The 22,718-nt window shown below is 29.2% G+C and overlaps 4 protein-coding genes and 1 long non-coding RNA gene across 9 annotated transcripts; all 5 read right to left on the bottom strand.

Moving 5' to 3' along the window:
* Window positions 1-1,468: 1,468 nt before the first annotated feature.
* Window positions 1,469-4,265, bottom strand: LOC148238434 (uncharacterized). The gene is made up of 5 exons (XM_088188232.1): window positions 4,198-4,265; window positions 3,328-3,392; window positions 3,198-3,264; window positions 3,042-3,124; window positions 1,469-2,964 (listed from the first exon to the last, which is right to left on the bottom strand). Exons 1-5 carry the CDS (start codon window positions 4,214-4,216, stop codon window positions 1,819-1,821), a joined length of 1,380 nt encoding a protein of 459 aa, XP_088044358.1. The 5' UTR covers window positions 4,217-4,265; the 3' UTR covers window positions 1,469-1,818.
* Window positions 4,266-5,899: 1,634 nt separating this feature from the next.
* Window positions 5,900-8,161, bottom strand: LOC148238433 (uncharacterized). The gene is made up of 4 exons (XM_088188289.1): window positions 7,994-8,161; window positions 7,087-7,206; window positions 6,937-7,019; window positions 5,900-6,871 (listed from the first exon to the last, which is right to left on the bottom strand). The coding sequence occupies exons 1-4, from the start codon at window positions 8,010-8,012 to the stop codon at window positions 6,254-6,256; spliced, it is 840 nt and encodes a 279-aa protein (XP_088044415.1). The 5' UTR covers window positions 8,013-8,161; the 3' UTR covers window positions 5,900-6,253.
* Window positions 8,162-9,326: 1,165 nt separating this feature from the next.
* Window positions 9,327-12,112, bottom strand: LOC148238432 (uncharacterized). Of its 2 annotated transcripts, XM_088188248.1 has the most exons (5): window positions 12,047-12,112; window positions 11,300-11,364; window positions 11,172-11,238; window positions 11,024-11,106; window positions 9,327-10,963 (listed from the first exon to the last, which is right to left on the bottom strand). In XM_088188248.1, exons 1-5 carry the CDS (start codon window positions 12,063-12,065, stop codon window positions 9,887-9,889), a joined length of 1,311 nt encoding a protein of 436 aa, XP_088044374.1. In that variant the 5' UTR covers window positions 12,066-12,112; the 3' UTR covers window positions 9,327-9,886. The 2 variants fall into 2 exon arrangements, with proteins under 2 accessions (XP_088044374.1, XP_088044385.1); XM_088188259.1 differs by having other exon boundaries at window positions 10,852-11,106.
* Window positions 12,113-13,893: 1,781 nt separating this feature from the next.
* Window positions 13,894-18,299, bottom strand: LOC148238431 (uncharacterized). Of its 3 annotated transcripts, none has more exons than XM_088188206.1 (6): window positions 18,139-18,299; window positions 17,259-17,323; window positions 17,119-17,194; window positions 16,962-17,044; window positions 16,846-16,888; window positions 13,894-14,482 (listed from the first exon to the last, which is right to left on the bottom strand). In XM_088188206.1, exons 1-6 carry the CDS (start codon window positions 18,155-18,157, stop codon window positions 14,457-14,459), a joined length of 312 nt encoding a protein of 103 aa, XP_088044332.1. In that variant the 5' UTR covers window positions 18,158-18,299; the 3' UTR covers window positions 13,894-14,456. The 3 variants fall into 3 exon arrangements, with proteins under 3 accessions (XP_088044332.1, XP_088044328.1, XP_088044323.1); XM_088188202.1 differs by lacking the exon at window positions 13,894-14,482 and adding an exon at window positions 15,225-16,779; XM_088188197.1 differs by lacking the exon at window positions 13,894-14,482 and having other exon boundaries at window positions 15,225-16,888.
* Window positions 18,300-19,774: 1,475 nt separating this feature from the next.
* On the bottom strand, window positions 19,775-22,482 carry LOC148238430 (uncharacterized). 2 transcript variants are annotated; one of them, XR_015810143.1, is made up of 5 exons: window positions 22,440-22,482; window positions 21,706-21,771; window positions 21,566-21,655; window positions 21,407-21,489; window positions 19,775-21,337 (listed from the first exon to the last, which is right to left on the bottom strand). It is a non-coding gene; the product is annotated as an uncharacterized LOC148238430 (long non-coding RNA). The 2 variants fall into 2 exon arrangements; XR_015810142.1 differs by having other exon boundaries at window positions 21,566-21,641.
* Window positions 22,483-22,718: the final 236 nt, after the last annotated feature.

The raw sequence follows: 22,718 nt of genomic DNA, 5'->3' as shown, positions 1-22,718 counted from the left end.
TATCTGCCTTTTGTACTGTTATAAAAATTAAACACTGGCGATCGTTTGTTTTTGCTGCTTTCATTATCTGTGCTAAAAACTTTTGTAGATAGCAACAGAACTATGTGAATTTTTTTGAAACATAAGACGCCAAGCACATGTTATAAGCAAAACCAAACATACTACTTTTGGGGCGGTGATGGTGGTGGGTGGCAATGAGACACTGATTGAGCCGCTGCAGTAGTATTTATTTGATGATTACGGTGGTGTTTACATTACAGGATGGGGTGGACGCGCGACGGCACGCGTCCGAACCCTTACAAGCTTGCCGGTAGAGAGGGCGAAAACCGTCACAACAATGCTACTTCAGCGCCGACCAATTTTGGCCATAACAAATCTAAATTCGGCTCCAATACTTCTATACAGTTCTTTCAACTTATCCCTTAAGAGCTCCGTGGTAAGTATTTGGATAGTTGATCTCTTAGTTTTGTGTTTTGCAATAATGTTTAATTTGAATTTATTATAGTAAAATAGATTCATTGAAAAAAATTGCAAATATGAAATTCGCAGGGCTACAATCACGAAACGCTAATATGTGCAGTTAATATATATTAATGCATACAATAAATAAAATATTGCTCAATGCATTTATACAATGCTCATTTCTAATTATATTTATAGTGCAGGAAACAGTTTGTTGTCAACAACAGCAAATACATTAAAAGTTTCAATACTTCTAATTAAGGTTTTAATTCAGTTTACATTAGAGTACAGACTTTTTTCGGTGTAGTTCTAAGAAATCGTTTTTTTATTAATCCTGTTTTTGTTCTTTTTAACTGGAACTGTGTATCATAATTTGTTGGTTGGTAAATCTTTTCACGAGATATCTGTATTTCATTGATCAATGTTGCAAATCTTTCTAATGCTTGTTTAGTGGTTATATTAAAAAAATATTTGTCTTAAAATTATTATATTATTCGATATTGGCGATTATTTTATTGTACCATGACCTCTCAAATTTTGTCAATGAATTCCACAAAATTTTATATAGAATACTTTCTTGTTAATATTTATATATTTCTACCACCCAAATGATTATGCCTTGAATTATTATACTAAAGCGATTTTAAAAAACAGTTTTAGATGAAATGTAATTTGTGCAAAGTTTAATAAATTTTACATAATTGGTAAAAATTAAAGTACATTCTTACTTTTGAATTATCTTAAAAGTTGCAAACATCTAAATACATAGAAAATAAAAACTTATTTGACAATTACTTTGCTGAAGTCCAATTCAAGTTTCATTAATACTTAAAATATGTTTTAAAAATATTCACACCAACATAATCAAAAGCTAATATTTAATGAACTCGAAATAGACTATAGGCTAGTGTGTGAGTAATTTACATCAACTAGAAACGGAAGATTTGGAAGACTCGTTTAGAAAATAGGAGTCAAAAATCTAAAATTATAAAAGCAAAGACAAATCAATGAAAGACAGTTTTTATTACAAAAATAATATACACGTGCATATAAAAAATAAGAAAACGCTACTAAAGTTTAAAAAATAACAGATAATGTAAATATATTCAGTTGGCATATTTAATTATGAATGGTATGATTTTTCATATACACTGAAAAGTTCATTTAATATTAAAAGTATTACGAAGTAATATTCAATACCAGAATTAGTAGTTTGGGTTTGTTTTTCAATATAAGAATTTTTAAATGTTTTTCCATTTATGTATATATCACGTTCAAATTTGCAAGCACCACTTTAACTTTGAGTAGGCTTTGAAAATATACCTTTATTTTTTAATGCCTTTCCTAGTTTTTCATTCAGTCAGAAATATTGCCATGAGTTCTCATATGTTTTGAAAGATATATTTGATTTTTGAATGAATTCCCACATAACTTACATTCAAAGTCATGAATATAAGTTTTCAAGTGCCCTGAAAGTGTGCTTTTATGTTTGAATGCTTTTCCACATTTTTCACATTCAAAATAACGAGCATTGCTGTGGGCTTTCATATGTTCTACAAGATAACTTTTTATTCTGAATGCCTTTCCACATTTTGCACATTTAAAATCACGAACATCAGTATGAGTTTTCATATGTACCAAAAGATAACTTTTCATTCTGAATGCCTTTCCACATTTTGCACATTTAAAATCACGAACATCAGTATGAGTTTTCATATGTACCAAAAGTCGGGTTTTAACTTTGAATGCTTTTCCACATCTTTCACATTCAAAGTCACAAACATCGATATGAGTTCGCATATGATGTAAAAGAGGAATTTTATATTTGAACGCTTTTCCACATTTGTCACATTCAAAGTCACAAATATCCTTATGAGTTTGCATATGTTGTGAAAGAGTTCTTATATTTTTGAATGCTTTTTCACACTTTTCACATTTAAATCCACGAACATCTACATGAGTATTAATATGCCTTAAAAGTGTGCTTTTTTCTTTAAATGCTTTCCCACATTTTTCACATTTAAAATTGCGAATATCACCATGAGTATTCGTATGCCTTGAAAGATAATTTTTATTTTTGAATTCCTTTCCACATTGTTTACATTCAAAGTCACGAGCACAGCTATGAGTTTTCATATGTGTTTTAAGATACTGCTTACAATTAAATGTTTTTTCACATTTATTGCATTCAAACTCACGAACATCGCTATGAATTCGAATATGTACTGAAAGATGTTTTTGACATTTGAATGCTTTTTCACATTTTACACATTTAAAGTCACGAACATTGCTGTGAGTTTTTATATGCGTTGTAAGATACTGTTTACATATAAATGTTTTTTCACACTTTTCGCATTCAAAGTCACGATCATTACTATGAATTCGCATATGTTTTGAAAGATAATCTTTATATTTGAATGCTTTTCCACATATATAACATTCATTTTTATAAGGAACACCTAGCAAACGTTGATCTCTGGTACATTTTTCTCTTTCAAAATTCTAAAATATCCATTTAAATCATTATATAATTTGTAAATTTGATAATATATAGAAATAAAAATTTAATCGACTCTCACTTTGGAGATATTGTAAATTTGGTGAGATGAATCATTTAAACCAATTGTATTCGCCTCAAGTACATCTTTAATATCGTGCATTTCTGAAATCATATAATAATAAATAATTGTAATATTATATATTAAACAGTATCTGTATAAATAAGTATGTTTAACCTGTTTCAAACATGTCATCCGGGTGTATATTATCTTTGCTATCATGTTCACGTTTTACATTTAAGATCTTAAAATAAAGAAACTATTTAAAATTATGTACTTTAAAATAATATATTTAACATTTTATTACCTCGACTTTACATTGAATTATGTCAACAGAAGCAAATAGTCCTTCATCGTTTCCGATGTCAGCTTCTGTAAAGAAAAGTTTAATGCTTACAAATAACATTTAATATTTTTTCTGTAAGTAGCGGTAATTAGTTAAATGTATGTCATTGATGATTTTACAGCGTGCTTTGGTGTTTTATTTTGTGTGATTATGAGACATGATATGTCAAGAGGGTGACAATAGTAATCCATTTTTTTTTCTATTTTTACCTTAATAGTAAATTTTTTAATACACTATTCGCATACAACAGTGAAGAAAATAATAAAAAGTCTTAATATTTATTTATAACATCAAATACATGTTAACAACGGTCGTTTTTGATGTTATGATACTCGAAATGGTAAACGAATTTGGGAATTCAATGTTTTAAGGTAATATGTAACAGCGTACAATTTTGAAGGTGTTAAAAGGGTTAAGCAACGCAATTTAAAAAACTACGCTGTAAAGTATTTTTATAACCTTTCATACGTTAACATTTTTCTTTTAAGTATAGTCTAAAATATCACTCGTTTATATATCTATTGGTGGAAATGTATTTCGATATGATTTCACTAAAAAATCAGAGAAAATATATTTTTACTGGTAATACATATTCACTCTAACACACGAAATAAATCTGAAAAAGTCAAATAATATAGGAAATAAAGGTTCATAGATTTGTAAATTTTTGTGGATCTGATAAAGAATAATTTTTCTACACTACACATTTTTTTATTACTATTGTCTCTGTGTAATCTTAAATAAATGTCATCATAAACTAGTCATCGAGTCATGCAGTCAAGCAGACAACAGCGTGTTGATTGCGATCAGAAATTGTAAAATTTATTATACCCTGTTTTACAAACGCCATTGTAACTTAAGTGTCGAGTTAACCATAAACGTCAAAATCGTACGTAAACAATGTTTGGTCCAAATATGTTGAATTGTCGAGCAAGAGCACAAGAAACATATAAATAAATAAATAAATAAAAAAAGGCGTTTTTCACGTTTGCTTTTAAAAATAAAGATAATAAGATAAAACACCATATTTAGTTTTTAACTGTATTTATAAAATATTTGTAATGACGTGTGCCAAAAATATTTTTTGGTTTTATTATGTTTCTTGCAGCAGCCGATTATTTCAATGACCTTTTTATACATATCGGGCGGTATCTCAGCTATTACTTGGCGGATATTGATTTTTAGGTGATTTAACGTTTCGGGTTTGTCGGCGTAGAGACGGTGTTTTATAATCGTATGATCTTAAATGACGCCCCCTGACCACAATCGCACCATATTTAATTAATTTTATTCGACGCTCTTATATTGTCTTTCATTAATTTGTCTAAAAGATTTTTTCGATTGATATTAATGCAAGAGCTGACAATTTATTCTCACTTTGACTATTTATAGTGAATGTATTTATTCTTTTCGCTGTAGAAAATGATCTTTCTACAAAAGCACTTGTCGCCGGTAAGGTAAAAATTAATTTTATTAAATTGAATACTTCCGTTAAAATATATTTTAGTTTATTTTTAATAATCACATTATTAATGCAATTTATAGATTTTTAATGGAATTCTGGTGAGGAATAAATATAAATTAGTTTTCAACCTCATAAAATTAAAAAAAGTTCCATACGAGTGTTGAAGTGATATAAAAAGCGATTCTGGAAAATTCTTTTCGTATTCTTTAAATTTAGAACGCGATCGTCGGAATATAAAGTGTACGAGGGATTTCACACCTGCCTGGCTATTCGTATGGGAAGCCCGCAGCTCCAACTGCGAGACATGAAAGCCGAAAGGTCGGAAAAATAGATAGATTCAAAACGTCTGGTTGATGACGGGCGACTGTAAACACAAGCATGAGTAACGGCTGAAGTTCTAGTGCGTATGCGCGAATAATTCAATTCTTGATAAGCAATTCATGGCGCATGCGCATCGACTGTGCAAGATAACTGACCAACCAGCCCGCCCGATTAGACGATTACTTTTCATAATTACAATCGATTATCGTATGGACATCACACCACTGGTGTATATATACCAATTTAAATACAAGGCAACATTTAAGAATCTATTAATCAACGATAATTTAACTTTTTCTATGGAAGACAAATATATTATTCACTGCATTACTGTGATAATCAATCCAATTAACAAATCCAATTTTATAAAAAAAGTTTCAACTGTGGGACAGCCAAAAAACGGTCATCTCGGAAATTTTGTGAAAACAGGACTGAAACCGGGACAATCCTGATAAAGCCTGGACCAACTGTGTGAAGCCAGGTTAATCTCGGTCAAACTAAATTAAGAAGATAAACAAAATTTCGCATGATCTTATTGATACATATGAAATGCTTCAAATTTGATAACTACCGAATAAATAATAATAGCGTTGACTTTAGCTCCGCATTCCATAAAGTAGTCCGAGCTAACAATTATTGTGATTAACAGAAATATTTTAATTTTAAATAACTCGAAAGTTGAAGAATCAACTAGAAGAAAATAAGAAAAAGCTATATATTGATTTAACACAAGTAAATATAACAAAATTATTATCTAATATCGTTTATTCTTTATTAATATAATTTACCTAAATTCCCTTCTATTTATTGTTTTTATTTAAAAATACAATTTCAAAAATACATTTTTAAACGTTTGTTTATAGTAGATTATCTTAAATTAAATTAGATATATCTTAAAAAAATAGTATGAACATAGGATTAAGTAAGTACTTTTAGGTTAAAGTGCGTTTTATTAGATTGCATACATATATCATGAACGATGAAATTTTGTTTCAAATTCTTTTCAAAATTTTCACATTCAGTCAGGAACATGTGTTAATTTTGAAAGTACATACTGTTTGAATGCCTATTCAAATTTATCATATCCAAAGGCTAAAGATATTAATGCATTTTCATATGTCGTGCAAGATGAAATTTATTTGTAAATGCTTTACCACATGGTTTACATTCAAATTCACGAACATCGCTATGAGATTGCACATGTTGTGAGAATGAGATTTTATATTTATATGTTTTTCCACATTTTTCACATTCAAAATCATGAACGTCACTATGAGATTTCATATGCAATGAGAGTTTACCTTTAACTTTAAATTCTTTCCCACATTTGTCACATTTAAATTTACAAACATCACTATGAATTCGCATATGTTGTGAAAGATTGATTTGGCTTTTAAATGTTTTTCCACATTTTTCACATACAAAGTCATGAACATTGGCGTGAGTCTTCATATGCACTAAAAGTGAGCTTTTAAATTTGAATGCTTTTCCACATTTTTCACATTCAAAGTTACGAACATTGCTGTGAGTTTTCTTATGCCCTGAAAGTGTGCTTTGAAATCTAAATGCTTTTCCACATATTTTACATTCAAAATCACGAGCATGGCTATGAGTTCGCATGTGTTCCTTAAGACATTTGAATGCCTTTTCACATTTGTTACATTTAAAAGAAACACCTTTCAATCGTTGATCTTTGGTACGTTTTTCTTTTTCTGGTTTCTGAAATAAGTATAAAAGTTATAAGCATTGAAATACATAGATATCAAAATCCATTCGACAAGTACTTTGGTGGCGTTGTAAATTTGGCGAGATGAAGTGTCCACACTGATAGTATTCATCTTAAGTACATCTTTAACATCGTGCATTTCTAAAATCAATAATTTTAATATATAGAAATAAAAGTAAAAGTATCTTTATTAGTAAGTATGTCTAACCTATTTCAATCATGTCGTCTACATTATCAATATTTGTATTTTGGTTGCTATCGTATTCGCGTTTACATTGTATCATATCAATGGTAGCAAAGATTACTTCGTCATTTTCAATATCAGCCTCTGTAAAGATGAAGTTTAATACTTACAAAAAACCTCTAATTAACTAATAAATTAATTAGTAATGTGTGAAATTATAATAAATCCAATAAAGGAATTTTTATTTTCAGCAATGTAAAATATAATAATCACGATTCCATTTAAATTTCTATAGCTATAAGCAAATAATTTTTGATGCAACAAAATGTATTTAATATATAGTTTTGTTAAGATTATTCAACTATAATTTGCATACTATAATTTATAATTTATGGTCCCAAACTATAATTTGTAAATTTATATATAATGTTCAAAACTGGTTTAAAAAAATATTATTGCTCTATATCCTAACAAATTAAATTTCTTTAAATAAATCAGAACTGTCCAACCTGCGGCCAGCAATCCTCGTGTTTTTAAAATAAAATAAGGTTTTTGAAAAATTTCCCGAAATGATTGCAAAAGAAAAAATGGCATGCAGACTAAGGAAGTTAGACAGCGTTGAAATAAATCATTTATTTTATGATTCTCAAACTATATGTCGCATAAATATTTTCACAAAACTATTTACAACTTTTGAACTAGTTTAAATTTAAAAAATATTTTTGTGCATCTATTTTTAATTTGATAAAGAAATTGTCATAAAACCAAGAGCCCAATTCACGTGCGCGATGTGTACTGTAGTGATCATAAAGTTATTTGGCATGACAGGCGAGTAGTGTTAATTACGTATATGCATTTCAAAAACTATTTTATAAATGTCGTTATAGTCAGTGTATTATTCGCGATCAGAAAATAATTAACTTGATTATACCGATTTTAACAAACGCCATTGTAATTCGAGTTGACGCCAAGTTGACAGTAAACGACAAAGCCGTTAGTAAACATTGTTTGGTCTAAATACGACGACTGTCAAGCATGACAAAAATTTGGGAGACTAGAAATGCTACATTTATGATCAGTCTGTTTACTTCTTAACAAATAGTCTACTTAAAAATACTTCATATTATTTTTTTAATATACTTTATATTATTTTTTTTGTAAATATCAAATATACAACAGTAAAATAAAAACATTTACTCGAAAAAACACGTTCTTTTATAATATAATAAAATTGAACATTATAAATATTGATTCATATTACTTTGATGACGCTCTGTGGGGTATTTGGCTGATCTGGGCCGCCAAAATTATTTCTCCACTTTAGTTGACTCCATAAAGGATCCCGGAGACGATCAATTGCGATTGATCAATCGTACGTGATTGACGGTTTCGACTGATGCGAGATTGATGCTGCGTCAATCGCTATAACTCATTCGGTTTGCTGCGTCGTCGGAGGAAGTCGTATCGAATCTGTCAATTTTTTTTTATGCAAACCCAGGATATCCGGGACGGTTGATAACCATGATTCTAGTACTTGCCGATCTGTCAAGATGATTTGGACGCATTCGGATTTCGTTTAAACTGATTTACATGACTTATATCAGAAGAGAATAATGAGCCAATACAGCTCATAAAGAATATCTTATATGTATTTAAAAAATAAAAAAATATATTGTCTATTCGGATACCAACATAAAAGATTTGTCAATATCTGAAATACTAGTTAAAATATTCATAAATTAATTTATTGATTGTAAACTCATATCACATATAGCGACATTAAAAAAGTGTGTGTGACGTGTTTTTGGCATTTTAGATCTATAAGTATCTTGCGATAATACAATTTATATATATACAATACAACATTATTATCCGATGAGCCACTAGAGCAGGGGTGGCTAACCCAAATGATCTTGCAGGCTACTTTGGAAATGCATCATAAAATTATATATTCCCATATTATATTTAGATACATTATAGACATTTTTTTTGGAGTGAAAAATTGAAACATAATGAGCTATTATTATTGTGTTTGCTATTATTCTTATAAGTAAACACAGATAATATAATAATAATGATACTAAACGTACACTGTAAAGAAATATATAACACTAAAAATTAAATTGTAAAAGTGTAATGAATCTCGCGGGCCAGAAAAATGTTCAAGGAAACATTTTTCTGGCCAAACATTCTAGAAACGGAAGGTTTGAAAGACTGGTATAAGAAATGAATCAAGAATGTAAGATTATAAAAAGAAAGACAAATTATTAGATGGTTTTTATTACAAAATAATATACATGTATCATACAAATACCCACCAATCCACGTATCCCTTGTTTTACATGGTTTAGCTTTAACAAGGTTTCTGTTTTGTCGAAAAAATGTGGTTTAGCTTTTCAATTTGCTTTGTTGACTTATGCACAACTGTGCGAATTTCTGAGAATTACGTTTATGATACATCTGTGGCCCTTCCATCCATTTTGATCATAAAGAAATAGTACCCAAAGAACAATGTGTATCACATTTAGTTTCTCGTAAACTTTCTGGCTGATCACTCGTTAAAACCAACCAGTTGATAATATTATAAGTTTCATATACCCTGGAGGTCTTTATTTATATTTGAATATCTTTCCACATTTTCAACTATGAAAATTGGCCATGTTTAAGATTTGATTATGATTTAGAAGATGATTTTTTCCCACATTCATCACATTCAAATTTACAAACTTTGCTGTAACTTTATGTTTACTTTGATAATATACCTTCATCTGTAAATGCCTTTCTACATTATTCACATTCAAGGTCACAAACATTATCATGAGTTTTACAAACCATTTTTGATTTTAGAATGCATTTCCATATTACTTAATTGAATGTCATGAATATTAGATTTCATATGCCCCGAAAGTGTGCTTTTATGTTTGAACGCTTTTCCACATTTTCCACAATGAAAATTACGTACATCACTGTGAGTTTTCATATGTTCTACCAAATGGTTTTTCATTCTGAATGTTTTTCCACATTTTGCACATTCAAAATCACGAACATCACTGTGCGTTTTCATATGTACTATAAGTTGTCTTTTAACTTTGAATGCTTTATCACATCTTTCACACTCAAAGTCCCAAACATCGCTATGAGTTCGTATATGATGTAAAAGGGGAATTTTATATTTGAACGCTTTACCACATTTGTCACATTCAAAGTCGCAGATATCTTTATGAGTTTGCATATGCTGTGAAAGAGTTCTTATATTTTTGAAAGCTTTTTCACATTTTTCACATTTAAAATTACGAGCATTACTATGAGTAATCATATGCCTTGAAAGATTGAATTTATTTTTGAATTTTTTTCCACATTGTTCACATTTTAAATCATGAACATAGATATGAGTTTTCATATGCATTGTAAGATACTGTTTACATATAAATGTTTTTTCACATATGTCGCATTCAAAGCCACAAACAGCGCTATGAATTTGCATGTGTCGTGAAAGATGACTTTGACATTTGAATGCTTTTTCACATTTTTCACATTCAAAGTGACGACCATCACCGTGAGTTTGCATATGTTGTAAAAGAATTTTTTTTAATTTGAATGCTTTTCCACATTTTTCACATTTAAATTCATGAACATCTAAATGAGTATTGCTATGTCTTAGAAGTGTGAAGTTATCTTTAAATGCTTTTCCACATTTTTCACATTTAAAATTGCTAGTATTAGTATGAGTGATCATATGCCTTGAAAGATTGAGTTTATTTTTGAATTCCTTTCCACATTGTTCACATTCAAAGTTACAAACATGTTTTGAAAGATTGTTTTGACATTTAAATGCTTTTCCACATATGTAACACTCATTTTTGTAAGAAATACCTCTAGTACGTTTTTCTCTTACCGGATTCTAAAATATAATTTGTAAATATTAAAATATATAGAAAATCTAAATGTATTTGACTCTTACTTTTCTGGTGTTGTAAATTTGGTTAGATGTCTCTTCAATACCGATAGTATTCGCCTTAAGTACATCTTTAACGTCATGCATTTCTTAAATCATATAATAATAAATAATTGTAATATATTAAACAGTATCCGTATTACATATGTCTAACCTATTTCGAACATGTCGTCTATCTGTATATCTTGGCTGCTATCGTATTCACATTCAACATTTGTGATCTTAAAAAATACAATTTAAGATTATATTCTTTACCAATAATTATATTTTACGTTTCATTACCTCTACTTTACATTGAACCATATCAACAGAAGCAAATGATCCTTCATCATTTTCTTTGTCAGTTTCTGCAAAGAGAGGTTTAATTTAATATACTTTTTTATAACAGAAATGTTTAAAATGTATCATTAATGAAAATTAAATTTATGTAAATGAAATTGCATAGTGAATTAATATTAGCTGACAGATAAAAACTTGCTTTGGGGTTAGATTGTTATAGCATTGACAAACTTATTCCTTTGATGTTCGCGTCCACTTTTGTGACACGGAAGGTCAAGCGGGTGGTAATTTTCATCCATTTATTATTCTACTTTTACTTTCAATAAAGCCCATTTTTAATTTTTACTTATTAAAACTCGTATATAACAATTTTGGCTGTTAGTATTGTTGTTTCTGCCATCAAGTAAATGCTAACAACAATCGTTGACATCATGCTGGCAGCATCCAAAGTAAATTAATTACACTAATGTACTTTTTATAACCTATACATTAATATTTATCTTTTAAATTGCCGTTAAAACTATATTTATTTTTTTACGATAAAAGTGCTAAAAGAAAAATAGTAATAATACGAAGGATATTGTCCTCCAGGAGAATTTCATTATTATTTTTTGTAATTCTTTAAATAACACAAATTATCGCCAGAATTTTTCACTACCGTCTATAATTAAGTAATAGCGTCACGAACTAGTCGTGAAGAACTTTGGGGCTACACAGACTGCAGCGTATTAATTGTAAAATGGATAATACCTTGTTTTACAAACGCCATTGTGGCTCAGCGTCCACGAACATTAGCTGTCAAAATCGTTAATAAACAATGTTTGGTCCAAATATGTCAAATTAACGAGCATGAGCACAAACAAACAAATAATAAATAAATAAATATCATTTTTAACTTTTTACTTCTTATTTTAAAGAAAAAAATATTTCATAAATTAAAATAATCTTTTTTATACGTATTTCATTGAAATTATGTTTCATAAGTCTAAGTTACTTAAAAAAATATATTTTAGAATCTCCTTGTTGAATAGTCCCAAGTATCCAATTCCTTATTACAAAAATCTTCTTCGGTTTCACCCTCGTTTATATATGCGTATAGTTTGCAACGAATTCATCTTCTTCTGATCCATTTTATCCTTCAATTTTTCCTATTCTCTTGATATATAAAATCACACATTTTGGACCTCAAATTATGTGTCTTATGCTTAATGGTTGAAAACAGTTCACGATGACGACCTATTATGAAAAGAATTCAATCATTAGAGACTATCAGTCGATGGAACTACTATTAGCATAAACTTATAAAGACAGTCTATTAATTGTTTCCTATTATAAATCTAGATCTCGCATGCATACAATAGCAATGATCAGACATAACACTTAATGAAATAATTTCTGTTCTGAAGATGTCAGTGTTTGTTTATGAGACTAGCTTCAATTTATATTTTAATTTATTTTATTTAACAACTCTTGCTAGGGTAGGAGCAAAAGTTGTCGAGTCAGTGGTCGTTTTATTTAATATGTTAAACGTTAGTTTGCCTAAATACATTTACGAAATCGATTACTTAACCACCACTCAACGCGTTAAAATTGTTCTACAGAAATAACGATTCTGTACAAACTGTGTATCAACATTTATGGGAAGAATATAATCAATTTCATCGTTCTGCTAAACGAACAATTCGCAACGAAGTGAAAACATTTGAAGAGACTGGAAGCATTTGAAGAGTCTGTGCATTATCGTGGCGTCCGGTTAGCTGTGAATATTGCTGCTGTAAGTGAAAGTGTTGCCGAAGACCCAGAACTTTCGGTTCTTCAGCGATCGCAGCTTTTAGGTTTTTCTTATGGTTCCCTTTGATGTATTTTGCATAAGGACTAGCACCTACCCGTATAAATTTCAGATAACACAAGAACTGAAGCATGGAGACCATGGACAGCGAAACATTTACGCAGATTGTATGTTAGAACAGCAGGAAGTTAATGCTGAATTTTTAAAGAAAATCTTCTCTGATGAGGCACATTTCCACCTCTTTGGGTATGTTAATAAGCAAAATTGCCACGTATGAGGCGAGTAAAATCTTTATGTGATTCACGAGGGATCATTAAATACCTAAAAAATGTTTGGTGCGAATTATAGTCAAGCGGCGTCATTGGGCGTTACTTTTAAAAAAAGTGAAAGTCGGACTGTAACCGTCAATGGTGAGACGTATAACCGATTATTATTGACACGAAATCGAAGATATTAACGTTGTAGACACGTGGTTTCATCGAGACGGCGCAATTTGCCACACATCGGGTGCAACGTTGGATGTTTTGCGTGAAAAGTTCCCAAGTTGTATTATTTCACGTTTAGGTGACGTCAACTGGCCGCCAAGATCATGCAATTTTAACCCATTGTATATTTTTTGTAGGGAAACGCTAAATAGTTGGATCACCCTTTATTATTTCAACAAATATTATCAAATGAGCGGCGGTTTACTACCATTGGAATTATAAATATAAAACAAAAGCAAGAACAAGCAGAAGACAGCTTTTACAACAAAATAATAAATACTTATGAAATCAGGTTGGTATCAAACCAATAAAATACCAAAAAAATCGATTAATATATTTTAATACCAATTATATATATACATACGTAATACATATTATTATTCAGCACCTGAAGATCTTCGCAACATAAAAAAAGTTATCACAGAAAAAACTTATTAAAAAGTAGTTTTATAATACATACTCTACATCTACAAAACAATTTAATTTAAATAATTATTTAACATACAATTTTTCATATTCTTTATAACTTTGTTTATTTTACTTTTATTTATTTTTTACATACATTTGTGAATTAATAGTACAGTAAGGGCAATTATTATATCTTGAAAAATCGAATTTTTCATGTGTGTCTTCACGTATCCGAAGAGTCAGCTATACACATGTGTCTCTAAGGCTATTTCTACTAATTTGAAGTCGTTATTCATGCTTTTAAAATTAATCAGAATGATGTTTAAACTATGTTGTTCTTATCGTCACTGACAGTGTTTTATGATTTTTTACTAAATCATATTGATCCCACTGGTTTATATGTTTTGCCGACTTACTGAAATATTCATACATTTCAAAATTGTATGCAGTTATTTTAATTATTAAATATTCTTTTAATTCAGTGAAGAATGGGTTCAGCAGTATCTAGAATGCAAAAATAAATATCTAAAATGTCGAAAAATTATATTGCTGTCAATATGAGAATTATATTGATGCTAAAAGGCTGCTAAAAATTGGTACATTTTAAAAATATTTACATAATAAGGGTACCCGGATGTAATGTCATTTTTCTGGTGATCCAGTTTCGCAACCAGTTGTCTTCGCCAGTTTTCGCGTTTTTATAAGGGCTGTGGAGATTTATAATTTTTTCCCGACTCTGAATTAAAAATTTCGATAAAATAATCTTAAAGTATAAAATTAATTTTTAATTATTTTATTTATTTATTTTCATGTAAATAACAACAAAGATGAAAGAACAAAAAATAATTATATTAATATTTTTTAGGATTAGTGCTGCGCCATTGTATGTGTCCAGCGGCCGATCGGCTATTATTAATTCGGATTATTAGTCGGAATTTCTACAGCATTTATGGAATTGCATGCTGTACAAATTTCATTTAAAAAGAAACAAAAATTGCCACTGAAAATATTTGCAATCCTTACGGTGACGTAATGAAAGTAAGAAAGTGCCAGCGGTGCTTTAGAAAATTCAAATCTGAGAATATAAATTTAATAAATGAGCTGACATAGCCTGGTTGCCAAGAGCCTCTTGTTGTCTGAAGCTGAACTAAATCCAGACCTCAGGTCTATGGAACATTTTTTGAGGAATTAAAAAAATAATTCAAATCACTACTAAGGGACTCTTTTTAACACAAAACTGAAACAATTTTATAAAAAAGGATTTTTTGATTTGACTGAGAGATGAAATATTGTAGAAAATGATGGAAATTAGTTTATATAAAAATGGTTGCAAAAGACTAATCAAAATATTACCTAACTTTTCATTAAATAAAACGACATTATATCCAGGTACCCCTAATATATTAAATTAAAACTACTTTTAGTTTAAAGTGAGCTTTTATGAGTTTGCAAATGTCGTGAGAGATGAAATTTTGTTTTAAATGCTTTTCCACAATTTTTGCATTCAAAGTCACGAACATCGTTATGAGTTCGCATATGATTTATAAGATAGCATTTAGTTATAAAGGTCTTTCCGCATGATTCACATTTAAAGTCACGAATATCACTATGAGTTCGCATATGTTGTGACAGATATACTTTATGTTTGAATGCCTTTCCACATTTTTCACATTCAAAATCATGAACATCATCATGAGTTTTCATATGTCTTGAAAGTGTGCCTTTATCTTTGAATGCCTTTCCACACTTTTCACATTTACAGTCACGAACATCGCTGTGAGTTCGCATATGGTTTGTAAGATTGAATTTATTTATGAAAGCCTTTCCGCATTTTTCACATTCAAATTCACGAACATCATTATGACTTCGTTTATGTTGTAAAAGATAGTCTTGATGTTTGAATGTTTTTCCACATTCTTCGCATTTAAAGTCACGATCATCGCCATGAGTTCGCATATGTTGTGAAAGGTGTCTTTGACATTTGAAAGCTTTTCTACATATTTCACAATCAAATTCACGAACATCGCTATGAACTCGCATATGTCGTGAAAGATAAATTTTATACTTAAATGCTTTTCCACATTCGTCACATTCAAAATCACGAATATCGCTATGAGTTCGCGCATGTTGTGAAAGATAAATTTTATGTTTAAATGCTTTTCCACATATTTTACATTTAAAATCACAAAAATTGACATGAGTATTCATATGCATTAAAAGTGTGCCTTTATCTTTGAATGCTTTTCCACATGTTTCGCATTTAAAATCACGGATATTACCATGAGTTTTCATATGCCTTAATAGTGTGTTTTTATGTTTGAATGCCTTACCACATTTTTCACATTCACAGTCACGAATATCACTATGAGTTTGCATATGGCTTATAAGAATTAATTTAGTTTTGAATGTTTTTCCACATGTGTCACATTCTAAGTCACGAACATTACTATGAGTTCGCATATGTCGCGAAAGATAGTCTTGATGTTTAAATGCTTTTCCACATTTTTCACATTCAAAATCATAAACGTTGCCATGACTTCGCATATGTAGTAAAAGATGGTATTGAAATTTAAATGCTTTTCCACATTTTTCACATTCAAAGTCACGTACATCACTATGAGTTTTCATATGACCTGAAAGTGTTCTTTTATCTTTAAATGCTTTCCCACATTTTTCACATTCAAAATCCCGAACATGGCTGTGAATTTTCATATGTCCTGAAAGATTGCTTTTAAGTTTAAATGCTTTTCCACATTTTTTACAAGCAAAATCACGAGCATCGCTATGAGTTCGCATATGTTCTGAAAGAGATTTTTTATAATTGAATGCTTTTCCACATATGTTACATTTATTTTTATTAGAAACACCTTGCAAACGTTGATCTCTGGTACATTTTTCTTTATCTGGGATCTAAAATATTATTTCTAATTAGTAGAAGTTTTAAGCTTTGAAATACAGAAATTAAAATCTATTCAACAATTACTTTAGTGGCGTTGTAAAATTGGTGAGATGAAGCGTCTACACTGATAGTATTCCCTTCAAGTACATCTTTAACATCGTGCATTTCTTTAATCATATAATAATCCAAAATTAGAATTGATTGAATTTGAACATTATCTGTATTAATAAGTATATCTAACCTGTTTCGAACATGTCGTCTACAGGATCTACATGTATAGTTTCGCTGCTTTCATATTCGCATTTTACATTTAAGATCTTGAAAGAAAATGGTATTTAAGATTATATGCTTTTATATGGGTTAAATTTCACGTTTTATTACCTCGACTTTACATTGAATCATATTTACGGGAGCGAATATTCCATCGTCTTGTTCTAAGTCAGCTTCTGCAAAGATGAAGTTAAAATCTTACAGGAAAAATATAATTAATGGGATCCAAGCGATTTAGCCACGTAATTTGGCGTAAAACTGCTATGACTTTAAAACCCCAAACAATATTTCAATAAAAATCAGTATATAGTTTTAACAGATTTACGGTACTCGTCAAATTGGTGGGTAACTGATTTGTATTAGACAGTATTAATTCTGGGTTTTTTTTACTACTTTTTATATTTGACCAATGCAACGCTATTTTTATTTTCGGAAATTTCTTATTTTTAAAAATATTGTCACCATATACCTATTTTAAATAAATTACAGTTAATTAAATTTATCAATCTACTTTTTTAACTAGATTACTTTGCTTCGTATAAACTAAATAAACAAATATTATATAAGGAATAAATTCATGTATATTTTAAACATATTTTTAAAAATTAACTATAAAGTAATAGCAAAAAACTTTTGTATATATATATATATATATATACATACATAGCCCAAATACAATTATTTTGACGCTCTCTGAAATGTAAAATATAAATTCTTCTACATCTCTATTTTTAAAATATTTTCTACATAAGATAGTATAGAAAAAAGTAATGAAGATTTTGTAATAAAAAATTATGGTATCCATCGTTTTTTTGTATGGAAAAAGAGCAAAAAATTTCTGCTTTCTAAAATATACATCTTTCTAATGAAAAATAGGCGCAGATTTTTTAAATAGATTAATCTAGGGTGCACCGCTTCGTCACAAAGACCATGGAATCCCGCAAATTCCAGCGTGTAAATTTCAATTAGAAAATAATAATATTAATTGTACCTATTTTGACAGCTGCCATTATACTCCTGTGTCAAATTAACTGTAAATAATGCTTGGCCCAAAAACAGTGAACTTTCGAGCATGAAAAAAACTTTGGTTATTTACCTATAAAATCTTGTTTAAAATATATTAAACTAAAATCCGGAAAAATGAGCGAAAATTATAAAGGGGCGAGCATACATCTGATTAGGTGTTTAATGCAAATGAAATGATGAAAAAAATATAATTCAGAAAATCTGAATAAGAAAACTACATTTAGCAGAAGAACTGGAATCTTATTTTAATATTTTGCTTCTTTATCCGAAAGTTGTGCAGAATTTGAAAAACATTTTTTTGAATATAGCTATATATAATAATAAAAGTTAAAAAAAAAACTTTATATTACAAATAAATGATCTCAGAAAATAATATAACTTATAATGATAAACATTTCATACCAGCTCCAAAACATCGTGTCTTTAGAACTTGATTTTGCGTGACAGCAATTTTTTCTGTATTATTTGTAATTCTAAAATTTGATATAATTTTTTTTTTTGTACAATAAAAATACTGGATTAAAGCCTCTTTGTTTTAAGGTAAAATTAAAATAATTTATTGACTAATATCCTTTTTATTTTTTTGCGTTGAAAGGTAATTTATATATTTCTTCCGAAAATAATTCAGATAAAAATATAACTTTAAAACAAAAACATGTACGTAAATATAAAAGTAGCAGTTTGTACGTGGAAAATGTCGAGCTCGGATGACGATGATGCACTCGCTTTGGCTGCTTTTGTCGTATGCGTTAAAAAAACAAAAGTATTAAACCGGGCCTGTAGTGTAGACTGGCTAATGAGAAGAAGAATCTATACTTATATTAACTTATTGAATGAGACGAACATATATCCTTTATTTTTTGTTCTACTCCGACAACAAATAAAAAAATTGGTCCATTTATCACTGCATTATGTTTTTATCCACTTTGTTTGGTCATCTTATATTTATTTAGTAATATACTGCTTTAGAACAGAATATCGGTAAAAGAGGTCATCTTCATTTATTTATATTCCTAATTTAGGTACACACTCAGCCGTTTTATAAACTTTTTCATAGTGTAGTGGTTTTGCCAATAACATCCAACTAAAAATTTTATATTTGTTTAAAGGATAACTCCAGTTCTTCAATTATGCCAAGCATGTTTAACAGTAACGTCTGTAACTTAACAAAAACGTTTTCTTTTGCTTTTCCGAAATATTACTATCCTAAATTATTTTTTTATATGATTAAACAATTTATATTATCGTTTTGTTAACATTTTTTATACCAATTATATATATGTATCAGGAGCGGGCGGTGAGATACTTTCCTTCTCGATCGCTCGCGTGTTAAGTGATGAGAGTGAATGAGAGATAAGAGCATGCGGTCAGCTTGCCCTTATCTCTCATTCGTTCTCATCACTTAACATGTGACCAATCGAGAATAAAATAATCTCACCGCCCGCCCCTGAAATGTATATGCATACATGTGTATATATATTATACATATACCACTCCGCATCTGAGGATGTTCGCAATATCGCGAACGAAAGCTTGTGAAAAAAATTATCACAGAGAAAACGTATTTTATACTCGTATTATATAATACATACATAATCATAAAACTTTTATAAAACAACTTTATTTGAATACATATTTTTGCAAACAATTTTAAATATTTTCAATCATATTTTACACATACACTTTTGAATTAATAGTACAGATTTTATCGTCACCGACGCTGTGCAATAATTTTTAATTAAAACGTATTGAGCTCTCTGCTTTATTTTTTTGCCAACATGCTGAGATATTCATACATTCCAAGATTGAACACAATTTTTTTTTAATTATTAAATATTTTTCTAATTCAATAAAGAAATGGGTTTGGTGCTTCTATGAGTTTGTATACGTGGAAGATTAAATTTTGTTTTATATATTTTTACACAATTTTTTAATTCACTCACGAAACTCGTTATGAGTTCGCATATGTTTTGTAAGATAGTCTAGATATTTGAGGTATTTTCCATATGTTTTGCATTCAAAATCACTGATATTACCATGAGTTTTCATATGCCTCAATGTGTGTTTTTATGTTTAAATGCCTTTCCACATTTTTCACATTCAGTCACGAATATCACTATGGATTTGAATATGGCTTATAAGAATTAATTTAGTTTTGAATGTTTTTCCACATTTGTCACATTCTAAGTCACGAACATTACTATGAGTTCGCATATGTCGCGAAAGATAGTCTTGAAGTTTAAATGCTTTTCCACATTTTTCACATTCAAAATCATAAACGTTGCCATGAATTCGCATATGTAGTGAAAGATGGTGTTGAAATTTAAATGCTTTTCCACATTTTTCACATTCAAAGTCACGTACATCACTATGAGTTTTCATATGACCTGAAAGTGTTCTTTTATCTTTGAATGCTTTTCCACATGTATCGCATTCAAAATTACGGATATAACTATGAGTTTTCATATGCCTAAAAAGTGTGTTTTTATGTTTGAATGACCTTCCACATTTTTCACATTCGTAGACACGAACTTCGCTATGAATTCGTATATGGTTTATAAGAATAAATTTGGTTTTGAATGTTTTTCCACATGTGTTACATTCTAAGTCACGAAGATTACTGTGAATTTGCATATGTCGTGAAAGATAGTCTTGATGTTTAAATGCTTTTCCGCATTTTTCACAATCAAAATCATAAACTATGCCATGACTTTGCATATGTAGTGAAAGATGGCGTTGATATTTGAATGCTTTTTCACATTTTTCACATGCAAAGTCACTCACTTCACTATGAATTTTCATATGACCTGCAAGTGTTTTTTTATTTTTTAATGCTTTTCCACATTTTTCACATTCAAAGTTACGCACATCACTATGACTTTTCATATGACTTAAAAGTGTTCTTTTATCTTTGAATGCCTTTCCACATCTTTCACATTCAAAATCACGAGCACGGCTATGAGATTTCATATGAACTGAAAGATAGCTTTTAAGTTTTGTTTTCCACATTTTTTACAAGCAAAATCACGAGCAGTGCTATGAATTTTGATATGTTCTGAAAGAAATTTTCCGCAATTGAATGCTTTTCCACATATGTTACATTTATTTTTATAAGAAACACCTTGTAAACGTTGATCTCTGGTATGTTTTTCTTTATCAGGTTTCTAAAATATTATTTCTAATTAGTTCTAAGCAAGGAGACACATACAAAATAAAATCTATTCGACAATTACTTTGGTGGCATTGTAAATTTGGTGAGATGAAGTGTCCACAATGATAGTATTCATCTTAAGTACATCTTTAACATTGTGTATTTCTTAAATAACATAATATTCATTAATTAAAATATATTGAAATTTAACATTATTTGTATTATAATAAGTATGTCTAACCTGTTTCGAACATGTCGTCTACGTCATTTACGTGTGTATCTTCGCTGCTCTCATATTCGCATTTTTCATTTAGGGTCTCAAAAGTAAATGCTATTTAAGATATGATGCTTAAAAATGGTATATATTTCACGTTTTATTACCTCAACTTTATAAATGAATCACATTTACAGGAGCAAATGTTCCTTCGCCGTGTTCTAAGTCAGGCTCTACAAAGATGAAATTAAAAATTTACAAACAACATACATAACTTATAATATTTTTAATATAAATGTATTTCATGGCGGGCAATTAATTTATAACAGGATGGGGCCCAAAAAATTCGGTCACGTAATTTGGCGTAAAATTGCTATAGTTATAAAACCTCGTAAAACATTTCAATTCAAATCAATGTATGGTTTTAAAATATTTTTTTCATATTTTAAATTAGTGTGTTGAACAAAATATATGGATTAAATTTATGTATATTTAAATAATCATAAAACGTGAAACAGTTTTTTAAAAACCCAAACTAAAAGACAAATCGTATTTTGATAAAACTTATATAGTGCAAATATAATTTATTTATTTCATGTTTAATTTTTACTACGTAATTTTTATCCTGTGTTACTTCATCCCAACTCCAAAGTACGTTCTACAATCCGTAATTTATAAATACAACAAAATAATGAAGAACACACCCACCATACATCACTGATATTTATAAATGTACAGCGACGTCTCTTGACGTCTCTTAATGACTTAAACTCATCCCAATTGTATAAAAACGTCTAGAAATTAATTTTATTTAAAACACTCATGTAATACAAAAATCTTTACAATCCCGCAAAATCCAATGTGTTAATTTCAGTCAGAAAATAAAATAAAATTATTTTACCGATTTTGACAGAAGCCATCGTATGTCGCGTCAAATTATGTACAAATAATGTTAGGTCCAAATAGATTAATTGTGAAGCATAAATAAAATGGCAAATATCTATAAAAAAACTTTTGATATGTACTGGTTTAAAATATATAAAAATTTTAATGGGTTTTTTAACCCTAAGACTAAGGTTATATAGGGTTTTAGCGTCCTTTATTATCACACTAATTTAGTTGGCATCACTGCCTCTCTCTCTTACACTGATTCGTAGTTTGACGCTTGGTAAATTCTTAA

The sequence above is a fragment of the Plectrocnemia conspersa genome, unplaced genomic scaffold (assembly GCF_051122295.1).
Source record: "Plectrocnemia conspersa isolate PC_06_02 unplaced genomic scaffold, ASM5112229v1 ptg000001l, whole genome shotgun sequence".
Lineage (NCBI taxonomy): Eukaryota > Metazoa > Arthropoda > Insecta > Trichoptera > Polycentropodidae > Plectrocnemia > Plectrocnemia conspersa.
This window is presented reverse-complemented; position numbering and strand designations above follow the sequence as displayed.

Coding starts and splice junctions, on each gene's coding strand:
- LOC148238434 (XM_088188232.1), bottom strand. Junction 3,125..3,197: donor GGATGACATGTTTGAAACAG/GTTAAACATACT, acceptor ATATGATTTCAG/AAATGCACGATATTAAAGAT. Junction 2,965..3,041: donor AAATTTACAATATCTCCAAA/GTGAGAGTCGAT, acceptor TGGATATTTTAG/AATTTTGAAAGAGAAAAATG.
- LOC148238432 (XM_088188248.1), bottom strand. Junction 11,239..11,299: donor TGGTTCAATGTAAAGTAGAG/GTAATGAAACGT, acceptor GTATTTTTTAAG/ATCACAAATGTTGAATGTGA. Junction 10,964..11,023: donor AAATTTACAACACCAGAAAA/GTAAGAGTCAAA, acceptor ATTATATTTTAG/AATCCGGTAAGAGAAAAACG.
- LOC148238431 (XM_088188197.1), bottom strand. Junction 17,045..17,118: donor AGACGACATGTTCGAAACAG/GTTAGATATACT, acceptor ATATGATTAAAG/AAATGCACGATGTTAAAGAT. Junction 16,889..16,961: donor AATTTTACAACGCCACTAAA/GTAATTGTTGAA, acceptor ATAATATTTTAG/ATCCCAGATAAAGAAAAATG.
- LOC148238433 (XM_088188289.1), bottom strand. Junction 7,020..7,086: donor AGACGACATGATTGAAATAG/GTTAGACATACT, acceptor TATTGATTTTAG/AAATGCACGATGTTAAAGAT. Junction 6,872..6,936: donor AAATTTACAACGCCACCAAA/GTACTTGTCGAA, acceptor TACTTATTTCAG/AAACCAGAAAAAGAAAAACG.